The sequence below is a fragment of the Alternaria triticimaculans genome (genome assembly GCF_023758025.1).
Source record: "Alternaria triticimaculans strain BMP 0046 chromosome Unknown scaffold_6, whole genome shotgun sequence".
Classification (NCBI taxonomy): Eukaryota; Fungi; Ascomycota; class Dothideomycetes; order Pleosporales; family Pleosporaceae; genus Alternaria; species Alternaria triticimaculans.
This window is the reverse complement of record NW_026055963.1, coordinates 890,832-913,822: the sequence shown is the minus strand read 5'-3', so window position 1 is coordinate 913,822 and position 22,991 is coordinate 890,832. Positions and strand designations below refer to the sequence as shown.

The following is a 22,991-nucleotide window of genomic DNA, read 5'->3' as shown; positions in this document are numbered from 1 at the left end:
AGCGAGAAAAAGTCGGTGTCACGGCAAAGTAGGCGCTGGCTGACTTCGCCATGGGTATGGCCCAGGGCGAAGCTCAGATTACCGCCACCATTTGATGACTTACACTTTGGGGGCGTCTTTCGGATGTGTCTCATATAAATGGCACCTGTGTTCTGGTCAGCCCCAGCCCTACGTTGATTAACTCCAGGAACCATTCGACATCCATTGGCCTGGTCAGCATCTCTTCATATATACCGACCCGGTACCGTTCTTTCCTCGCATTGATATATTGCATTCACACCATCATGTTGTTTCCTTCATTAGCCGCATGGCTTTCATTTGGATCAGTTGCACTCGCTGGTCCACTACGTGCAGAGCCATTATCCGATGAGTTCCCAACTTTTGACCAGATTGTCAAGAGGCAAGATGGTGCTTGCACCAACACAGCACGAACACGAAACTGCTGGAGTAATGGCTACAGCATTGCCACCGACTTCGATGCCAAGTCTCCCCCGGATGGCACCACCGTGACTGTAAGTGTATCCAAGGATTCCTGCTCGAATAGGTGCTGACATATGACAGTACAACTTCGAGATCTCGAATGTTACTAGGGCCAACCCCGATGGAAGTGGTACTTCCAAAGAAATGATGCTCATCAACGGCCAATATCCTGGACCACTCGTGCGAGCAAAGTGGGGTGACACAGTCATCATCAACGTCAAGAACAACCTCGAGCACAACGGAACCGGTATTCACTGGCACGGTATTAGACAGCTGAACTCCTGCCAGGACGACGGCGTCCCGGGAATAACCGAATGCCCGATTGCTCCTGGAAGAACCCGCCAGTACAAGTTCAGGGCAACTCAGTTCGGTACAACATGGTACCACTCTCACTTCTCAGCCCAATATGGCGATGGTGTTGTCGGTACCATGATTATCGATGGACCAGCTACTGCCAACTACGACGTCGACCTGGGTACTCTCCCCATCACTGACTGGTACTACGTACCCGCTTTCACACTGAACGAAGTCGCCCAGCACTCTCAGCGTGGACCCCCCTCGCCCGACAATATCCTCGTCAACGGCACACACATCAACGCCGCAAACGACAACGGGAAGTACGCCAGGATAAACGTCGTCAAAGGAAAGAAGTACCGCATCCGCCTCATCAACACCGCCGTAGACAGCACATTCAGCGTGTCCATGGACGGCCACCCCTTCACAGTCCTCACCTCCGACTTCGTGCCCATCAAGTCGTACGTCACCGACCAATTGACCCTGCAGATCGGTCAACGGTACGACGTAGTCATCACCGCCAACCAAACCGTCGACAACTACTGGTTCCGCGTCGTGACCGGCAGCTGCGGCAGTAACAAGATCGCCTCAGCCGGCAAGCCCGTCGGCGCGATCCTGCACTACGACGGCGCATCCAGCACTTCAAACCCCACCTTCAAGTCCTCAGTCACAATGCGCGCAGGCTGCGACGACGAGTCCTCATCCAACCTCATCCCCTTCGTCCCCAACACCGTCCCTACCTCCGTAATGGGCGAGGTCCAAAACCACAAGATGAGTGTAGACTCGTTTGCCGACCCTGCGAAGGACAACCTGTTCCGGTGGTTAATCGACGGCACGCCCCACGTCGTAGACTGGAACAATCCTTCGCTCGAAACCGTGCTTGGGGGCTCCCGCTCCATCGGTCCAAACGGCAACGTGTACACCATGGACAAAGAAGGCTGGTACATGTGGTACATCCAGTCGACCTCTAAAATCGCTCTTCCCCACCCCATTCATCTCCACGGCCACGACTACTACATCGTCGGTCGCGGCGCAGGTACCTGGGACGGATCTACCAACGGTCTTAACTTCAACAATCCTACTCGTCGTGACACTGCTTTGTTGCCCGCGGGTGGCTACATGCTCATTGCTTTCCCTGCTGACAACCCCGGCATGTGGATTATGCATTGGTAAGTCAATCCCTGTATGAAGTGCATCTGAGACATATACTGACTTCGTTCTTCTAGTCACATCGCATGGCATGCTAGCCAGGGACTCAGCCTCCAGTTTATGGAGCGCATGAGCGAAATCAAGGGCACACTGGGCGACACGAGTGTGTTGAAGAATGGATGTGATGAGTGGGATTCTTATTGGGCCGAGGGCAGCGCGCCAGATGGGGATAGGCCATACAACCAGACTGATTCTGGTATTTAGACGGGTTTCCGTCTTGGTTGTGGGTTAATGGGGTTTGGTGCATGGCGTTTTCTGGTTGGGCTAGAGGGTTGAGCTGTAACTTCTCGACGTAGCGATATTCTTTTGTATATATTGTATCGAAATACTATTCTCCATCGACATATTCATACCCGTGTCCTCTCTTCCGCGATCAATGTGTTGTAGACTACACCACTACCTGTACTGCACGTATACCGCAACGCAGTACCTGAACCCTGCCGGCGACGACGTGGGCTATGAGTACAGGTACAGCAGGACCGTCACATGGCTCCCGGCAACGTCGTGTCCCAGCACACGCAGTACTCTAGTACTCACGCACCCTGCATTTCCGACACGGCGCACCAGAGATAGTACCCTTGGTTTCCTTGGTTTCTCTAAGCCAAGAAAACGAGCATGCTGCAGGGTCCCAACAAGTCTCGGAAGCGCCGCCATGCAGGGAATGCGTGATGGTTGCGAAGGAGGTGGTACATGTACACCTGAAATGGCTGGGCGAGAATGGATATCCCGAATTGATGCAGGCCAAGTGTTTGTACGGGGTTTGAGGCTCCTTTGATCCGGATTGAAGGGAAGTGGATGGCGACGGGGGATAGGTGGTTGAGTCCTTACTCAGGATGGAGATGGTCGTATGAGAGATACGATGGCTTTGGTGGTCCGGAGGGTTTAAGCCTGTCGTATGATGTCGAAGACGATGATGAATGGGAAGACGAAGGCTTGGGTTCATCGCATCCATCATCCCAACTCAACTCTCCATCTCCCAAACTAGCGTCTCTCGGCCTTCAAACTGCATCACCGTCCACGCATTCTTTCCCCCAAAAGCCTGCGCGCTCATTGCGAACCAGTCTGTCTCTTCGCTCTCCACCCCATCTCCTCCCTCCATATCCATATCCACATCCGTATCTTGAGTCCCATTAACCTTCTTGTCTCTCTTCTTAAACCCCTCCTTCCTCACCAGCAGAAAAAGATCGCGCATAAAAGCCGGTCCCATAAAGCCCCTCCACCTAACCGTAACCATATTCCTCTCCCCAACGCCTCGACCCAGATCAGGCACTTCGTAGCGCGACAAATGCGGGTTTATATCATCGCCCGCCTCGACCCTTGGAGATCCCAGCTGAAGCATGTGAATCCACTCCAGCAGCCCCATCGCCTCATCCTCATCATAAACATCCTTCAGCCCCGCAACACTCACCCTCGGTACCATCACCCCACCCAACCTCCTCTCCTCAGGCAGAACATCGCACACCCACGGCGCATGCTTCTCAATCAACTCCCTGCCCTTTCCCAGCGCCTCCCTCGACGTCACACTCGCATTCCAAAACAACCACGTCAAACTCCTATCCAACACATTCCTCGCCGCCCACTCCAACCTCCCAAACCCTTTTTTCCCATGCTTCATACTGCTCTCACGTAAATTATATTCCACAACCCACCGCTGTTTTTGGTGTTTCCTGCCCCCGTCCTCCACGGGTACACCCTGCAACCCGCAGCGCTCGTACGACGGCCGCGTAAGCTCCATGCGCAACACACCGTTATACAACTCGAACCGATCGTCCAGCAAGGCTCGTCCTTCGCTCAGCATCATGATGTTGCCTTGCTTGATATACGTGTTCAGGAAGTCGGCTTCGAGGATTTCGGAGAGTGACATGTGGACGCGTGCGTATTTGGTGCGGGCGGGGCTGCCGTCGAGGGTCATCTCCCTCTGTATAAAGTGGTACATTTCCTCGGGCAGGATGAGGGAGAGCGTGTGGCTGTATTTCTGCGCAGAGAAGGCGGAGAAGGGTTTCTTTTTCGTGGAGACATTTTGCGGGTCGATGTAGCTGGGGAGGAGGCTGTGGGAGAAGAAGATTTTCGTGTCGGGGGCGGAGGAGGGGCGGTGGATGTCGAGCATCGTGAGGTAGTATGAGGGAAGCGCGCGCGCAAGAGTGGGTGTGAAGGAGTGTTGGTGGTGTTGGAGCTGCGCGAAAGATTGCGGGCCGAACTTTTGTCGCGTGGGGTTTCGGCAAGACGCGTTGCGCGGGCCTATGACGCGGGGCATGGCGCGTTGACATGTGAGCAATTATTCGCAGTCTCACAGACATCATCATTGGATCTTCAGAGTATGTTTGGGTTACTCTGCGTCTCTGATTTAATTAGACTACATCTGTGACTGATGGGTATGGGGAAGTTTTGCGCATGAGCATGAACAGGCACCTACGCACGAGAGCACATATGATGTAGGCATTGAAATACATTTGCACCACGATAAGGTCCAGCAAGTCATGTTAGGGAACAAAATAATTGCCAATGTATTCGAAGCGGCAAGTGAGGCGTACATTAACAAGATGCTGACACGAAGCGTAAGGAATAGCCATTCCCACAAAGTATGCAATCTTGACACAATAATCTGTTACAAAAGATCCTAGTGTACATGATCCATTGATGTATTGTGTAGGGCCCATAAGAAATCCGCAGATGAGAGATCTACAATGTGCGTGCTGGGGGATGACAGATGTACTGACCCCACCGTATTCTCGGGGTCTGGAAGGCGGAAGGAAATGCGACATGTGTGCGTAAGGAGAAGTATGTTTTCAGTAAAAGCGTTTGCTGTTGCTGCGGTAGGGAGAAGGGTATTGATAGAGGTATGCGTCCGAGATGTTATCGTCTATTCATGAAGATCGTGTTGAACGCCTCGTAGACCGCGTCTTCGCAATCAAGCGGACAGCAGCTTTCTGAACCGGTCGCGGCTTGCCGATATGATGCCCGGGTCTGAATCTAGTGATAGCGCAGATTGAGCACGGTTTGCCGAATTGCTCCTTACGGGCATTGTGGAATTCTCGAGTACGGTAGAGTTGTAGGGCTAGCGCTTCTACGTCAACACGCAAGACCCATACTGAGCCGGGATTGCCTCGGATATGGCGAGAAGCGAGAACGGTGGCTGCGGAGATGTGATATTGCATTTGCACTTCATCGACGGTCTATGCATATTTGTCAGTGCATGCTGTCAAAAGTGGAGAGGATTAATGGGATGGACGCACCAAGGTCTGACGGTAGAAGCATCCTTCACAAGCCGTGATGATGCGTTTGACAAGTGGAAAAGGATAGGTGTCTAATGCCGCAAAGCAATAGATACACCTCCGTGGGGCATGTTGCAGCCATAGTCGTCGATATACGATATGACTCATGTCTGGATGGACGGCACCGTACCTATCCAGCTGGGCGAATGGCAGATTGAATATGTTGCATTGTCGAACGAGATGCGAGCAGTACCCCTCCACGAACTCATTACACCGTCTGGATGTGCGCGACAGGGCATTGAAAGGATGTGGAAGTACATGAAGAGAGAAGATATCGGCAGCCCAGCGCTGACTGTCTGCACCTTGAGTCAAGTCTTCTTCGTCCTTGATGCTCCGCTTCTGCTTCTCCGACACGTCGTATCTACTCTGAGTCTCAGTGAGACCCGGCAGCCGACAGCACGGGTGAATGAGGTAGGACAGTATCTGGTCCACGATCTCGACAGGCAGCGTTTCCAACTTGCTCAACTTGACGTGGGAAGATGAAGGTATGACGTTGCTGTATTGCAGTGGATTGGGCAATGCGACTGCCCCGCGGTGACGAATTTTAGGCGAGGCTGGAATTGGATGTGGTGGCACAAGATTCTCGTGACTGTCAACCAGCAACCGTCCAGTAGTAGGAAGCGAAGAAGGGACCAGCCCTGAGGCGACGGTAGTCATTGAGGCCATGAAGAGGAGGGGAAAAGAGCGACAGAATGAAAACGAGCAGACTCTTCACCTTGGTTATAGAACAGGCCGTGAACCTTATACAGGACAAAGGTCAAAAAGTGACGAGTAGAAGCATGCAGGACAGCGGAGCTTCCCACCAACGAGGGGAGAAGTGTGCAGAAAGCTGCATTGCTGCTGCTGTGATTCGTCTATTGGTCGAGAATCCCGGGCAGCTGTGTAGCAGTGTGCAGCTCATGCACATATTTTCGATACTGCATACTGATATATGCTGAGATTGGCGAAGAAGAAGACGACAAGTCGTAGTGCATGTGCACCGAAGTAGTCCGGGTGGATAGTAGGCTAGCAAACCGATGCGGCCATCTCCGCCCGGCCCCTTATCGCCTAGCGTCATGTATCGTCAACTTACCCGACGGACCACCTTTCGCTCTGTCTGAGACTCGTAACACTGGCCGACAGCGAGCAGCGCGGGAGACAACACCATGGCTGCCCATCCCGACGAGGGACCCGCCGTCGCCCAGCACCCCGCTCCGCCCCCCGCTGGCGCTATCAAGGCCGACCCAGGAGCGGGAGGCGCAACCAAGCCCCGGAACGAGGACGCGCCCGCGCCTGCGCCCGATCAGGATGAGGACGATGGCGGCGCGTGGGACCAGGCCTCCCTGTACGAGGAGATTCTAGACGAAGTGGAAGCCTTTGAGTACTCGGACGATGGTGAGTCTGGCCAGCATGCGCCTTCCACTTCCACCACCATTGACACCCCATAGGCGTAGACACGTGCACCGCCGACGAGGCCCGTCGCTTGCGCCAGCGGCTCCACGAGATTGGCGCGAGCGCATTCGTCATGGAGAACATCACGAGCGAGAAGATGACGGCGCGCAAGCTGTGCACTGCCTTTGGCGTCAAGATTCCCAAGTTTCTCGAAGAAGCGCCCGACGAGAGCTTCTACCAGCTGCTGGGGCTGGCCATCAACCGCGAGCTGAACAAGCGGCCGCGGCTGGCGCAGTACAAGACCATCGACGACGCTGCGAAGCTGCTGCGCGAACGCAAGAACATCATGGTCATCACGGGCGCCGGCATATCGACCAGTCTTGGCATACCCGACTTCCGCTCCAAGAACACGGGTTTCTACTCGCGGCTGCGCGAGATGGGCTACGACGAGCCCGAGGAGGTCTTTGACATCCACAACTTCGACGAGAACCCCCGCACCTTCTACGCCCTCGCCGGCGACATCATACCCGATCTCGAAAAGTGGACGCCCACGCACGAGTTCATCCGCCTGCTGCAGGACAAGGAGAAGCTGCTCACCAACTACACACAGAACATTGACAATGTGGAGGCACACGCAGGCATACGCAAGGAGAAGCTCATCCAGTGCCACGGCTCCTGGGCGACGGCAACATGCCGGAAGTGCAAGTTCAAGGTCCCCGGCGAGGACATCTTCGACTGTGTGCGCGCACAAAAGCCCGCCGAGTGCAGACGCTGCAAAGACGAAATCGCCGCCCAGCCCAGCAAGAAGCGCAAGCGGACCTCCAACGGCAACGGCGCCCGTAAGAAGCGCTCGAGCGACGAAGACTCAGAGTCCGACGGCGCCTTCGACATCCCGCAGCCCGGCATCATGAAGCCCGACATCACCTTCTTCGGCGAAGCCCTGCCCAACGATTTCTTCGACCGCCTCAAAGACGTCGACAAGGACAAGGTCGACCTCGTTATCGTCATGGGCACCTCCATGAAAGTCGCCCCCGTATCCGAAATCCCGAACTTCCTCCCCCGCGACATACCGCAGATCTACATCTCGCGCGATCCCATCCACCACATCAATTTCGACATCAACCTGCTTGGCGACTGCGACGTCGTGGTTGCGGAGTTGGCGCGCAGGGCGGGGTGGACGCTGGAACACAAGATGATACCCGAGGGGCAGACGACAGAGGTGGAATTGACGGATGAGGTGGATCATATTTCTACGGTCAAGGTTCATGTTCCTGTTATGACTACCACGAATGGTCATATCAACGAGCAGGCATGAAAACGATGATAAGGCGTTTCAGCATATACACATATCGATGGCGTTGCAAGGGTGTTTATATGGATATCGGTTTCGGCCGCATGGACGGCGACCCCGTAGGATGGGCTCAAGATTCACATTATGGAGTTTCTCATAGGCTTAGGGCGTTTGTGGTATGAATATGAGGAGAGGGATAAAGTGGCGGCATCAGAGATACCATGGACGCTCCCTGCGATCATATCGGGGGAGCATTAGCCGCAGTCTCTATGTGTTCGTATATTTTCCTTCTCGTTCTTGCATATAGACTCCCTGAACAAAATTTCAGTCCAATTGCAATTAGGATGGAAACGCACTGTCGCATTATCACTCCTCGCAGCAAAGCTATGAGTCAAACGACAGTTGATCTGTACAATGATGGTTCTGACGTGCTTCCTGGGTTGTGCCTGGCGTGCGGCGCGGCCAGCGTACTAGCCTCCCCGCCTCACCCCGGTACCCTTCGGTACGTCCCTTCGCACCAAACCTCACACTCCATCGACACTCTAGCACTCTAACCATAACATCACAGCATCGTTTACGAAATGCTCAAAGCCGTCACGTCATAGCGCGCGCGCTGCTCTCCATCGCGTCACCGGACCCGCTCCTGCCCGTCCAAACCTACTACCGACCGCGAACACCACTACAACACGATTACGGCGATGTCGGCGAGGCTTGTAAGCTCTGAAGACTGATATTGTATTGCTTTATGCTGTAGATCAGGGCGACAAGACCAACAAGCACGCCTAGCAGACGTCAGTCCTGAACCGTCCAACACGTTCATATGACGGGAAGAGCTGGTGGATATACGGACCGAGGAAGCCCATTAGGGCCGTCAAAAACAGCCCAACGACAGCTATGGTCATGTTATGCCTTGCCGATGTATGCTTCTCGAGGTATCTTACGGTTTTACCTAGTGGTGGATTGTTGACTATATCCAACAGCTTTGCCGAGCGATCGCCCAAGTATTTGTACTCAAAGCCATGTGGTAGCGTACGGATGTGTCCCCCGTAGTAGTCAGCTGTTGGATCGAAATCGTATTTATTGATGAATCTGGCAAGCGACTTCGCGGAATTGGCATCGTTCGGGAAGAGAAGATACTGTATCGAGTCGAGGACTTCCAGCAGGAGTTGTGGTGGCAAAGTTCCCCTGTGGAGTATGAGCGCTGCCAAAAAATCAAAGCGCGCGTACAGGGGTAAGCTACTTCTCCAGGCTATTCCCGACGCTGATATCAACGACCTCATCACGCGAACGGTAGAGGTGCGCCTTCAAGAACCCGACGTGACGGAAGACGTGAAGGATACGACGTTCTGAATCGAATACAAGGTGTTCAGCCAGGTTATCGGTCGGTCGCAGCCTCACTTTGAAATGCTTGGTCAACTTCCACGCTTTCAGCCTGCCTCGCTGTTCCAGTGCGGTCTGACTCGCTTTGCGGACTTCGGGACTCCGGAAGGCGTGTGAAGGAAAGCAGCATTCAACAAACCGAGCAAAAGGCTGATCTTCCTTCCAGGTCTGGTTAACAAAATCTCCCACGTTGCGACCTTCAACCAGGTTTTGCTTGGAGGCGCAATCGATCATCAGTGATGCCTGTAGTAATGCGCGTATTGCGCTCTCCCGCGCTTTGACGTCGACATTTGCTGCAAATTCTGCGCTGAACTGTCCTTTGTTTTGCCACGTATAGCGAATGAGGGTACCGAAGTATAAAACCACGTATCCATGAGTCAAGTATGCTGGCGTCGTGTCATCTCCAGGCTTCTTGCCGAACAACGCATCGTAGTATTTGAAGTAGAACCCATGCCTCTCCAACTCCGTAGCAGCCTTATCACTGAGGAATCTCTTCGCGATTTTGCACTTTTCGTCGGCTGTTGGCGGTTCCATGTTGGCTTGGTATGCTACCAAAAGACTTTGGAATCTCAGCACGGCTAGGTGCCTTATATCATCCACGATAATGACAGAGATCCTCTCGCCTACCAAATCATCATGCATTTGAGTGCTCGCGTATTCTGCTTATGGCTGCGCGAACACTATCATGCAGCATGATCAACTCGTTCAGCTCTTTCAGCTTTGGTGTAGTACAAGGTTTTCTGACGTCACTCGCTCACCCGTGAGTCCAATTGGACTGCGGTGGCGCCGTGCGCCATTCTCTAGCTGCCACCTGTTCTGCTGGCATTAGCCGGCATGCTTTACTCCTGACACATTCGACATACAGCCTTTTGTCTCCCTAATCGATCTCTTGTTAACACTTCACAGGAAACTATCAAAGGACTCTTCAAAATTGCAGGGGAACCGGAGACTTAAATCGACCGTTTGTACGCTCAGCACTCTCGTACTTGCGAGGATGGCAACGTCAACTCGATCCCGACCATGGCAATCTCTCGCGGCATCCTTGTCGACTTCTGAGCATCATGGGCAGCACCGGTAACGATCATCGCCAACAATGGAAGTCGTTGCTGATGAGATTAGGACAACTTTCCGAGACGTCGTCAAACTGGTATCAAACGCACGCACTCCTTCTGTATCGTCTCAAAGTCGAAATCAACACCCTGGTGGATCCCAAGTCAACGAGCCCTCACCTGCGATTAAAAATCCATCGACAAGCCCACCCGGAGCTGAGGTGACGGGTGAGACTGCGAATGCGCCCACAGATATGAGGCTCAGAGACCCCAAGAAACTCCTCGGGTGCACGGCCCACTCAACTGTGTATGAATACCCCCACTTCCAACTCAGCTCTCAACATTCCGCTGCTGCTCAACATGTCATGAATAGTTTTGGACAGGCTATGTATAAGACAAAACAAATCTGGTTACACAAAAGCCTGAGGCCATCAAGACTTTCCGACTTCGCCACGTTGGTCTTCTTCACCGCCGCCATGTGTGGACCTGGAAATGCGCCACCGTCGCCTTCCATCATAGTGTCTTGCCCAAGAGACATTCTACGTCGAGTGGAGAAAGAGCTACGGAAACCTCACATGAAGAACCAGTATGCTGCCGGATCCACGTCTGGTCCAACATTTACGATCTACTATTGCGCTAGCGAAAAGGCGTCGTCCCGAAAGCTTTGATCCAGCAGTACTATTGTCATCACCGGGCCTGAACAGCTGCTTGTTTTGCGTAGAACTCGTATATCATATACAGAGCAAACTCAGGGGCTCTATTCAGATCGAGGGGCGGTGGATGTCTCCTCGGAGTTGAAGGCGACATCTATGCTTATGATTCTGCTTATCTTTTCACCAAACTTGATGTCGCCAAGTATCAAGAGCAGTTGCTTGCTATGCCGCTACAAATTGACGAATACGGAGGCGACGGCATCATCTTCGACCACGACGGAATTAGCGGGGATCACGACGGCGATGATCTTAAATCTCGACCGACAGAACCTATTACGAAGAAAGTATCTGACAGCAGCGCAACACCATCCCATGTACCTTATCTTATAGAGAATGATAAAAGCCAAGTTCACGTTGACATAAAAGCTAAGAGTTCATACACATAATCACAACATCGCAACCCCCTACCGCCTTCGGGCGTCACTGTCTTCTCCATCCTCAAGGCACTTAGTGCTTCACTTCACGCTTCTTCCTTTCCTCATCAAGGCAAAAGATCCATTGTTATGCACGTGTTCAGTCTCGCTCATTCCATTGTTCGCATTCGACGTCACTGAATGTACGTCACAAGACTGACAGTCACTACGCACTCTCAATTCTACTCCCCGTCACTGTCGATCTACAGAAGTTTCCTTTGCCGATTTTCCGCTGTTCTCACTTGGTAAGCCAATCAGAACGTCGTCGTCGTAATGTGCGCTTCTGGTCCGTGCTTCTTGTTGTTTTCGCGCTCCCAAAGCCGCCTTCACTTGCGCCTTCACCTCACCAGATCAGGCCATATCACACGCCTAGAACGCTCTCCAGGCAACAATATGCTCACAGAATACGTCAGTCACCTGGTATTCAGACGCGCTAGCGCCGACTGCCGGTGATCTGCCGGCTCACCCTCTGTCTATATAAACCCCCCATCCCCCCGCCTCTCTCCCTCTTACTCCCCACTCGCTCAATCCCCCAACAACTCAAGTTAACTATCCCCAAAAAACTTCAGTTCAATGGCCACACTTCTCTAAGTAAGTACTTCCTTTCCCTTCCTTCACTTCACTTTAGCTAACACTTTCAGACATCGGCCTTTGCTCATGATGTATGACATCATCTATCAACAATCATCATGAGTAACAACAACATCAACCCTTCCTCACCCGACTGTCGACAGTCAACATGACTTCACTTCACTTCCAACCTTCAGCCTCGCCTTCAACATCACCGCCTCGCATGCCTCACTCACACCCGCCTCGGTTCAACTTACCTACCTCACTTCGATTCGACCTTCAACTATCTTGACACCCATATCACCTTCGGTCTACCCTACTACCACATCGAACTCGCATCGTCTTACTACATCGGCTCATTGCCTCTACTCATCGACATGCACCACCACCGACGGCACCGCGGCACAGGCACCAACCTCTCTGGCACCGGCTCGATTCTCCCTTGACTGTCGACAGTCTCACGCCACTCCCGATCGTACGCGCGTCGCGAAAGTCAAGTTGTGGCACAGGGATGCAGGCCAGGCTGCATGGTTGGCCCTTGAGTTGGTAGCGGTTTGGATCAGAAGGACTGGCAAGAGCGGCGGATCGGTGGTGTTGAGTTCAGTCACTGTCACTGTTGGACACTTTCACATTGGATGTTGATGCCATCTCGAGAGTGCCTCGAGACAACAAGGTTGGAGGACAGACGGTCAATGGCGCTTGCGCTACACTGGGCCTCTTGTTGTTCTCTTGGGTGTCTTCGGACCCCAGGATGGTTGATCATCTTATCTGAACCAGATGGCGGCTTCTTCGGAAGTTCAGGTCAATTCTGGTGATGATAGTGGAGTGTCGGCATGTTCGACGAGCACTGTTCTTGACATCGCTGCTGGTGAGCCCTGGTTTGGTGGATGGTTGGACTTGGTGGTGGTGGTTGGATGGCGCAAGGACTTGGTGGTGTTTGAATATCTTCTTGGTTGGCTGGATGGAACATGGACTTCTTGTATGGGTTTCAACGGTGGTGGTGGTTTAGCTTAGCTGGCATTCTTGGGTCCTCAATCAACCAACTTTGTCATTACATCTTTTTCCCTTCTTGACTTCTTGACTTCTTGACTTTTTCCCTTCTTGACTTCTTGACTTTTTCTCTTCTTGACTTCTTGACTTCTCACCTTCTTGCCTTTACATCTTCTACCTTATGCATTCTACATTGCCTTTGCCTACAACACATTCCAAAGGTTTCGTTAATACTACCTCCTAAAGCCTTAGCATTCCTCGCTATCAAACTCTCAAGTAGACATTTTAGTAAACATCCTAGGCAAAGACGTGCGCGACATATCTCTTAACCTTACTTAAGTTGTATGCTTTTGTAAAAGAAGAGAATATAAGCGCTACACTGCAGGTAAAACTTCTACAGCACGCACATATGCAAAGTAGAAGATATATACTAAGCCACTAATGCGCGCATTGCACCTTCTGCTATGACTTCTCCCTTCCACCTTGCTATTCCAGAATCACGATCTCTCTCTCCTTTCTTCTTCCTCGCCGCCCTCTCACACAAGCCATATAATCCGTATCCCGCGCTACCAACCCACCCATCCCCAACGCCCTCCACTCCTCCTCCAAGGCCTTCTCCGCATACGCCATTCTACTCTCTTCTGAGCGCATGCTCCCAGGTATCTTCTTCTTCTCCTTCTCCTCCCTATCTCCATCCCCATTGCGCGACGCATCCGAACACATGTACCACCCCAAAGTGGGCTCGTACGTGATACCCAAATGTTTGACAATGCGGTCGTGTTTCGCGCGGCGATTGCGCATATAGCTTTCGTCGCGCGCTGCGTCACCGAGCCGGGATCGTACGTGTGCGGCGCGGGCGCGAACATCGGGGGCGGAGAGCATGATGCATGCAGCGCCCATGATGGGGTATGGTGCTGTTACTAAAGGCGGAAGATCGAGCTGCAATGGCGACGGGGTAAACAGGTCAAGTTTAGAGAGCTGTGTGGATTGCATGGCTTGTGTCATTGTCTGGCCGGTATATCAGCACTATCACACATACATGAAGGGGCGTTTCCAGTCCCTGGGGTGTACATACCATCTTCTCATACTCCTTCTTATCGCATGCCAGGCAGCACGCTATGGTCTTGTATAAACACGCTTTCCGCTGTGTCTTCTTCTTGCAGAAGTAACACATGTCGCCCAGCCATTTTCGACGGCACGTGTATATGCGCGTATTCTTCGGTAGGACGATGTCGGCGTGGCGTTTGAGAAGGTTGCGCGCGTATTCTTCGACGATGGCGTTGAGATGCTTGTTTGTTGCGGCGAGGGTGTTGAGCGGGTAGGTGGAGAGCGTGGGGTTGAGGTTGGGTTCTGTGTAGGAGAGGATGGTGAAGAGGATCTCTGGTGGGAGAGTGTCGAGGTTCGCCATGTTGAGTTGGTATTGCGCGCCGATATGGGAGTTTCTGGGGTTGCGACATCACTCCCGGCGGCGTTAACTAGGCGGCGGGGTTAAGCTAGTCGTGTCGCGCGATGATGCGCGTCGTGATGCGCGTTTCTATCACCTCACCACGACTGTCGATAACAACCTTGGAAGACTTACTTAGGGAAGAAGCCTGCAGCCCAGCATGCCTACGGGTATTTCTGATCACTCTCGCCCTCTTGTAGGCCATCGATGCCTATCTGCCAGGTAGGCATGCCTGAGGCACACCGGAGCATGACTGAAAGCCACCCTCTCACACGTACGGTCGGACTCTCCTAGATATTACCTATCACTACCTCGGCGAAGACTAGTCAGTAGGTTCCGCTGATAGCATGTGAAGATGAAGGAACTGTTGGTGTACAGATGGGGAAGACTTCAAAGGCCAGTAAGTTCTATTGCCGGCTCTACCTCCTACCGGTTTCGTTGGATTGCTTAGGATTTACCCTCTTCAACCTCACGTGCTGATTGACGCCAGTTACCAGTTACTTCAGCTCGATACGCCTACTTATGTCGCACACATATACCCTCTCAGCCCACCCGACGATCACCCGTACGAGATTTAGTGCCACTCACGAGCTTGGACACATAACGAGGGTGTGCTCAAATAGACGAAACTCTTAGCGAGTTTAATCGTGCTCGTGATGAGTTCCACCCGCTTGTTCTGCTCTTGCGGGACAAGGCGGAGTTGGGCTGCATCATGAAAGTGGCCAATGGGAACTACAAGCTGACATCGGGTCATGCCCTGGAATCAGACTGACTAGGCTGTCTCCTGGCCGCGGAGCGGATGACGTCCCGAAGTCTACGCGCAGAAGTGCGTCAAAGGGCGTCAAGGGGCTTTTTCGATCCGACAACGTCTTTCACGGACCTGCTGCCGGTGGGAAAAGCAATATCCACACACACAACGCTATGCTACCGAAGTCTCGTTGAGAGTGGCGTCCGGTTCAAGACGAATAGATTACATCGGAGGAGGACCGTGGCTCTAGCGCTAGACAGGCGTGTGGCATGGTAACGGTGCGAACAATGTGCTTTCTTCCACGGGCTCGTTTTGGCAAAGATACGCAGACACCATGCCTCCAGCTTGCCGTAGTCAGATGAGCGAGCCCGCGAGCCTGGACACGAGGCCCTAAAGTTCGGTCAGTGCGGCTTAACGACCTAGCCGACTCTACTTGGGGACGGGTACGGGCAGGTTAGGTCAAAAGTGACGACGAGAGGGTCGCTGCTTTACTCCTGCATGCATCGTATCGAGTTCGTCAGCTCGTAATGGAACAGCCATAGGTCCGTGTCATCCCACGCGGTCGCTGCTGTGGACAAGCGTTGCACTGTCCACGGGATGGAGGCATACGCGCCCTTGACCACGTTCGTCTTTTCGATTGGTAAAGCTACTCTCACTCGACGCTGACTCTCCATTGGCTTCTCCTATCTTCAGCCCTAGTGGCACCAAACATGACCAAGTCCCATCCTACATCAGTGATTGGATCCGCCCCGCTATATTAACGGTCTATATAACGGTCCACAAAACCTTGTGGGCCATAAGGCGAGTCAACCTAGTGGTGACAAAAGCAGCCTCGTTACCGATCTATCGGGTCCGACCGCACGGCATGCGGCTCGGACCACATCCTTCACCAGCACTGCCGAATTTTGAGAAAGCTTTGTGGGCTTGGTAAACGGGTTTCAGCTGTTGTCAATGTGCATCACCTGTAGCGGTAGGTTCCTGGCGGACAGCCAGTGAGAGTCCTCCCAGCCTCCAAGACTTCCCAAGCCCTCGCGCTTTCTTATTGGACTACTATATACCAAAACAATGTCCCGATCTGGTTCGCCACGACTCGGTATCTAACAGGACTGGCGCGACGCGAGAAGGGCCGAATCCCTTCCTCGAGAACTACTATGCCTCCACTAGAGCGTTCCCTCGGGACGACACCCGCTATCTGACTCACGATAGACAGCAAGTGGTTCGACTGAATAAACCCTGGGGAAACTGGATCCAGGAGACCGTGCGACACGCCCCTCCTGGAGGCGGCCCGCGTGCTTTTGGGGGCACGGGGCACACGGTGTGCCTGGATGCCTGAGGAGGGCAACTGGGTTTGCAGGGAATAAGTTGAAGAGAGGAAGGACTCTATTGCGCATGTCCACGTCTCCTTTAAATCGCCTCTGCGCCCACGACAATTCACTTACTTCCGCTTCCTATGCTCACACTGAGACTGGCCACCAGACTCTTTCTTCAAATCATCTTCATCTGACGTCCGACCGAGCCCACCACGTATCAAGTGACTGGACGAGATCTCGCCGACACATCACACACCCTTGTACCTGCTTGATCCTTCAGCCGCATTCTCGTGATCTGGGCTATCCCTCCATTTCTCTCACTCCGCTTTCAGAAGGTATTCGCTACACACGACGCCTTCACGCAACCTACTAGTCCACTCAAGACAAGATGAGCGATTTTCAGCATCACTCCGGTCGCAGCTCGTACGGGTCAGACCGTATCGGCGCTAATAGCACTTTTCGCGGAGATCCGCACGCAAACGTAAGATAGTTTGATCTTCCATGTTAAAGCTCGCCGCTAATAAGACGCAGTCTACCCGACGAGCAGACGCATCAGCTCCAACTACACAAAACCCCCGCTACGATCCAGATAGAGACTCGACATACACACCAGTTTATCGCCCATGGTCTCATCACCCGCAAGCGAACGGCGCAACCAACGGTGAAGCTTCACACACAGCACCTCAAGCTCAACAGCCTAGCGCCTACAGCGCGCCCCATCACTTTGAGACAAGCCACTCGTCCTCCCATCTGCGCATCTCGTCTTACCATCCGTCTGAGAGCGACTTCCCTTCATCGCCGCCGCCTCACACGGCTTCGTCGGCAGACCGCCGTGCGCTTCCGGGCCAGTATCAGCCTCTGAGTGGTGGTTATCAGTCGGTTTCGACTGCGCCCCAACGCTCAGAGCCCTACCATGCCGTCGGCTACATCAGACGCGACAGGGAGGTGTACGACAAGGACGAAGTGTATGAGGAGTACAGGCCGTACGACCCATACGCCCATCAACGTGGGCAGCAACAACATAACGGAAGTAACTGAACATCACGTTGAATGACAACACGACGGTACGATACAGGATGAGAAGAGAACTGGTTTCCTTATATTTATGAGTATGTTTGTTGAGGGCACTTGGGGGCCGGCTGAGGGGTTCTAGCCCCAGGCGTCTATGTTTTCGGCAGTCATCTTTGGGTTCAACTCAGCCTACTGTTTTGGCGCTTGGTGCATTACTTCTTACGCATGATGATGTTGGGGGATTTTCCCTCAAGCCTCGTTGGCTGGTACGCTTCCTTGCCTTCAGCTCGCGACTACCCTTCCGTCTAGACTGTCTGGCACGGTCGTTGTCTCATTGTACTCGTACGTGATCTTTGGAGCGCACTAGCAAGCAGGTAGTTTTGGAGTTTGGTGTGCATTTTCAATATGAAAGCTTCTTAGTAGCCAATTCTCATGTCTCCTCCTGCTACTATGAAAGTGTCGAAATTCTGCTATTCCTACCTTGATCCCGAGCCACTTCCGAGCTTCGGTTGAGCCGCATACTACTCACAAATTCGCCCGTCCGTGAGGTTGACACGTCAACTACTCACCGGAATGCCAATCTCGCTCCTCGCAGCGTCGCTTACACTCACCGGAATTTAGTCGCCGAGCAGGACACGGTGACCGGAAAAGCGTGCATGAAGACAGTGAGACATGTTGCTGATCTAGGTTTGGAGGCAATAACAGGAGATGAGGACCGTCGTGCGTTGGAGCGCTGATAGCCAGTCGGTCGTGGGAGGACTCCAGCGCTTATGCAGTGAAGTATTCAGTCCTCCGTGAAGGCGGCGACGTGACGCGCGTGCAAAGGTTGAGGACTCTTTCAGCTCATCTCACGTTTGATTTGAGTTTATCCCAATTGACCAAGGACGTGTGAGTTTGTAGACATTCGTGTTGTCGTTCTGCATGGCGAAGATCATAATGCAGGGTTTTCCTGTGCTATGGCTGCGGAGCATTGTGGCAGTCTGTCGGCAGGTAATTGATTTAACTTTCTGCATGCATTCTTCTTACCGATCAGAGGCGAGTTGATTGTGCCGACGTCGCGCCGAGGACAGAGGCATGTCACGCAGCCAGCAGAGTGGGCGACAAGGCCGTAAGACGAATCAAGCTTCGATGCGACTTTGAAACTACAAGGCAACCGGCCCCGAGTACATGAAGGGCACGCATGTCATGGGCGCTTAATAGCGGTCGGGAGCAGCGCCGTGGTAGAATCTGCTAGTCATTGGCGTTCCGGAGGGGCGGCGGAGGGCACAGCGAATGCTGTGCTGCAGATGTCGCGGTGGGAGGACGGTTCGCCAGATTGAGACGTAAGCTGCTGGCCAAAACCCAATAGATGCGGCTCTGGTTGGAGTCGCATATGCGACCGCAGGGACTTGCCTGTCAGACGTCTGTCAGATGTCGTACGGTTTACGGTGGGCCGGCCCAATATCCGGGTCGAAGGTGCAGATGCATTCATCGGTCGTGATGGATGATTCCAAGCTCGGATAAGCCTGTCGGCCAGTTCAGCATCTCTGCATGAGTTTCGAGTAGTGCGCCTGCACAAAGGCATTGTTTGATGCCCAGGCGGGTTTCGCTGCTGTGGCCGGCAGCTTCGACTGACTCGACATGGGATGGCGGGTAGTGACGTGATCCTGATGTGCTTGGCAAGCGACGGCACGGACCTCAGGAACAGATCGCGCTAGGGCGCGTCAAACGTCTTCCCCGCACTGACCTCGGAACAGGTCAACGTCAAGGCCAACGTCAAAGCGAAAGAGCTATCGCGATTCCATCTTCGATCCGGCATCTTTTGCGAGGTTTGCTTCATCTTTCGATCGGATGACTTTGCGCGCTAACAGTGTGCAGTCGGGCAGCAATGGAGGACATCTGGAGGCCGCCCACAACACGCGTAAGATACCACCTGGGCATTGCCTAGATGACGTTAGAGCTGAAGCTCGATTCAGGTTGGCTCTTCTGCATGCGGATGGGGGAAACGCTACTGTGCAGGTAGATGCATACCGCACTGATCGCTCTAGAACTTGTCATGGACTGCAACTGGAGGGGGGAACGCTCGTGCCGTCTGCCTCTTTCTAGCTGACTCGCACCCTCGCCTCTTCGCCCAGCCGTCCATGCTTGGTGTTGAGCACGACGTGTCGCTTGGAGATCACACCGAAGTTTTGTGAAGCGCCGCTTCGTTGATTGGCGCCTCGATCTATACCCAAAGTGTGCGGATTGAAAAGATGCTGGTTCGCTGGGGGCCTGATGCGTCATCGTCATTGGTGACTGAGCGTGTAGTACGTATTCCCGATGTCTGAGATCTGTTGAGACTACAGGCTCGTCTGGCGATTATCAAAGCCGGTAGACTCACCGGTCGGCAGTCGCTGGGGCACCGACAGTGTGGCTCAGACTCCCTCTCGAGGCAGACTCCCAGGCTGATTCTGAAGATTCTGTCCTGTAGTGCTCTTTTGAATTGGCAATCCGTCGGCCCCATCGTTGCGGCTGTGAAAGAAAACAGTTTCGAAGGCCGAGCATCAGGTGGATATATCTGAAGCTATGCCTCTAACTTTCTTGACGAAGTTTGCGCTTCCAGAACCTCGATGTTGTTCCCCGTTGTTTTTGCGAACAGAGCCGCATCTTTACCAATTCGGTTTCGACGACCAATCAACCCCCACGCCCGCCACGGAAACTGGCTCACAACGCCGCGTATTCCTGCCGGACTCTCGAACTCGCCAGCGAACAACATATCAAAGTAGCCGGCACACTTCTTCCGGGATGCATGTTCTATCGCTCGCCGCCGGTGTCCAGGGATAGCCCCGCTTCACTTTCCGAAAGTTAGCGCCATCTTTATTGCCCGTCTCTTGTTCTGGATTGCGGTGAGGGCAAAGCCCTTTTCGACTATGACCGACTACCCTATTCCTCCACATCGGAACCAATGCTTGGCGTCGCCTTCTATCCTGCCATGTGTAGGCTCGCCGACGCAGCCAATGGACCTACACCAGCTGGATGGCCCAAGTCATCCAAGGGCCTGAGGCAACAAGAATAGATGAACGTTTCATCTGTACCCAATCACTCGACGCCGATAGTGTCGAAGCTGGGATGCGTTCTAGTCTTGGCCGTTGCTTGAGTTGTCCACAAGCTCGTACACATACATTACAGTTCAGGGCTTCTTAGTGCGACGCAGTGTCCTCCAGACCTCTTGCCTTCTTTTGATCTTTCGAGATCGAGGCCACTGCCAGCGACATGGTGTATCGGGCTTCTGGATTGTCCTTCCAATGGCATCGGGCTTCCGGGTTGGAGGCATTTGTCGCGCCGCCGGTTCATAACGCGCGGTCCTGGTGGGAGTCGGCAGTCCTGAAGGAACTTACACGATTCCTCCTGGCCATGACGTCTGCATGTACTTGGACTCAATAAAGTCCTTCAGTATTGCGGATGCTCTTTGCCACATAATTTCGAGATCACCCCCGCAATCCGAATATGCTCATTCACATCGAAGCAAAACGTCGCTGGAGCATTACGTACGTGAGTCCAAGATCCCATCAGTGGCTAGTGTTTCAGCTGAAGTGTACTTTACTGATTGAGTTCAGCATCTCGACATCTCGGCATAGCTTGGCCGACAAAACAACGACGTCAAGCACAGGTTCATGTGCTTGCAGCCGCTCTAATATCGCCGTGCCAGTTGACGACACCAAAAGCTCGTCAGTTCCAAGTCATCCAAGGAATCCTAGTAGCACCACAGTCTCCAGGTGCCGAACGTTCTTACGAAAGCTCTGCCGGGTCTCAGTACGAACTTACCGGATGGATCACCAACAGTATGCGGAAGCTGTTCACGACGAGGCTCCTCCACCTTATGGATATCCGTACGGATATGAACTTCCTGCAATGCCGCTCCACGAACTTCCAGATAGGCTTATGCTGTCTCCAGAGCTTGAAGGAGACCATGTCTTCGCTGAGCTGGAAGGGCTTGTGGAGCGAACCCAGGACCATTCTCTCGAGTCCGACGCGAGTCAAGCGTCGTTCTTAGATCTTGACGAGATCAACGAATGCCTTGCGACATCGGTGCGACGCTCCCTCACAACTCCCGACGCGCCAATGTTAATGTGGACTTTAAACACCCAGGACCACTCTGTCTCAGCGCCCAGTATGATCAGTGGGCGGCAATCTCACAAGTCGTCGCCGTCGCCCGTATCGCCTGTCACACCCGACATCAACGGCATTTGCTCCGCCCAAATCTATTCGAATGCCAGTCGCCCCGCTAGCACCGTATCGCCTCTTGAAAGTTTCCCACACAACGATTTCGATTTGCCTAGGTCATTTCAAATGAACACTGACTGGGACCATTCTTCGATGGAAGCAAGTCACATGGAGTCTTCCCGAGCAATCGCGCAGCAACCGGCAAAAGGTCTTGATGGACGGCAAGATGACCCGATAGGATCTTCGGTACCGTTCAGTCTTGCAAACCATGAGTCGCATGTTCCTGGGGTCCAATCACCACATGCACTTGGCCAGTCCTTGCCAGAGTTGCGTTCGCAGTGGCATGGCACCACTGGTATCCGCTTCGGTACCTATGAATGCTCCGACCATCAGGGATGGCAATTCCGCGGCGGATATGAACAAGATGTTGCTGAGGATGGGCACATCAACTACCAGAAATCGACAGCTAATCAACCGCGATCCCTACAAATCGCCCAACGCTTCGGACAAAGCCAGGGACCGTCGACCAACTTCGTAGAACTTGACGACCATCCATATCCTCAAATTTGCGAGCGGCCGGAACAAAGCGAAATCGACTTTCCGCTAGAGCACTGCAATCAGTGCGACAAGACGTTCCGTGGCAGGTAGGCCTCGCCCTCTCGCAACTCACTCATGCAAACGTATTGACAGGATTACAGGTATCGAAAAGGCAACCTGCGACGGCATAATCTTGCCTTCCACAACGAATTTGCTGCCGTAGTCGGATCCGCGTGCCGTGTCTGCAAAAGGGCTTACAAGCGGACCGATGCGACCCGCAAACACGAATGGAAGAAGCATCGTATCCTTGACGCAATGCCCAAGAAGCGCACGAAGTAGTTGCGCCAGTCGCGACGATAATGATCGACTGCAACGATGGATACCTTGCAGTGCAGATCGAGAGCTGAGGTCTCTCCCACCCTGGTGGTATGAACAGCTGCTTGCGGCATCTTCTCTTTTCCCTCTTCGGGGCGCACTGGTTGTTCTCTTATTGCGCTGGGGCGCTCTTCATGTAATTCAGCGCATATGCGCGTCTTTAACTTCGTAGCTAGAAGTGTAATGATCAAAATGTGTATCAGGATGCACGCGACCAATCATCTGGCCACTGTGACATCCCAATCTGACGTGCCAGTGAGGAGTCTGGAGCCCAGTAGGGGCCCCATACCTAGTAGTCCAAGATCTGGGGTAGGCCAACGCAGACAACGGAGATAACGATCGAAGAAGCATG

The 22,991-nt window shown here is 53.3% G+C and overlaps 6 protein-coding genes across 6 annotated transcripts; 3 read left to right on the top strand and 3 right to left on the bottom strand.

The window, feature by feature from the left end:
* Nucleotides 1-284: 284 nt before the first annotated feature.
* On the top strand, nucleotides 285-2,187 carry J4E78_005187 (uncharacterized protein; the record flags this gene model as incomplete). The annotated part of the gene is made up of 3 exons (XM_049365809.1): nucleotides 285-512; nucleotides 562-1,943; nucleotides 2,001-2,187. The coding sequence occupies 3 exons, from the start codon at nucleotides 285-287 to the stop codon at nucleotides 2,185-2,187; spliced, it is 1,797 nt and encodes a 598-aa protein (XP_049222524.1).
* Nucleotides 2,188-2,944: 757 nt separating this feature from the next.
* Nucleotides 2,945-4,090, bottom strand: J4E78_005186 (uncharacterized protein; the record flags this gene model as incomplete). Its single annotated transcript, XM_049365808.1, has 1 exon — nucleotides 2,945-4,090. One exon carries the CDS (start codon nucleotides 4,088-4,090, stop codon nucleotides 2,945-2,947), a length of 1,146 nt encoding a protein of 381 aa, XP_049222523.1.
* Nucleotides 4,091-6,400: 2,310 nt separating this feature from the next.
* On the top strand, nucleotides 6,401-7,941 carry J4E78_005185 (uncharacterized protein; the record flags this gene model as incomplete). Its single annotated transcript, XM_049365807.1, has 2 exons — nucleotides 6,401-6,629; nucleotides 6,683-7,941. 2 exons carry the CDS (start codon nucleotides 6,401-6,403, stop codon nucleotides 7,939-7,941), a joined length of 1,488 nt encoding a protein of 495 aa, XP_049222522.1.
* Nucleotides 7,942-9,153: 1,212 nt separating this feature from the next.
* Nucleotides 9,154-9,831, bottom strand: J4E78_005184 (uncharacterized protein; the record flags this gene model as incomplete). Its single annotated transcript, XM_049365806.1, has 1 exon — nucleotides 9,154-9,831. One exon carries the CDS (start codon nucleotides 9,829-9,831, stop codon nucleotides 9,154-9,156), a length of 678 nt encoding a protein of 225 aa, XP_049222521.1.
* Nucleotides 9,832-13,518: 3,687 nt separating this feature from the next.
* Nucleotides 13,519-14,440, bottom strand: J4E78_005183 (uncharacterized protein; the record flags this gene model as incomplete). The annotated part of the gene is made up of 2 exons (XM_049365805.1): nucleotides 13,519-14,010; nucleotides 14,108-14,440. The coding sequence occupies 2 exons, from the start codon at nucleotides 14,438-14,440 to the stop codon at nucleotides 13,519-13,521; spliced, it is 825 nt and encodes a 274-aa protein (XP_049222520.1).
* A 7,455-nt stretch (nucleotides 14,441-21,895) lies between these two features.
* On the top strand, nucleotides 21,896-22,603 carry J4E78_005182 (uncharacterized protein; the record flags this gene model as incomplete). Its single annotated transcript, XM_049365804.1, has 2 exons — nucleotides 21,896-22,371; nucleotides 22,426-22,603. The coding sequence occupies 2 exons, from the start codon at nucleotides 21,896-21,898 to the stop codon at nucleotides 22,601-22,603; spliced, it is 654 nt and encodes a 217-aa protein (XP_049222519.1).
* Between the last annotated feature and the right edge of the window lie 388 nt (nucleotides 22,604-22,991).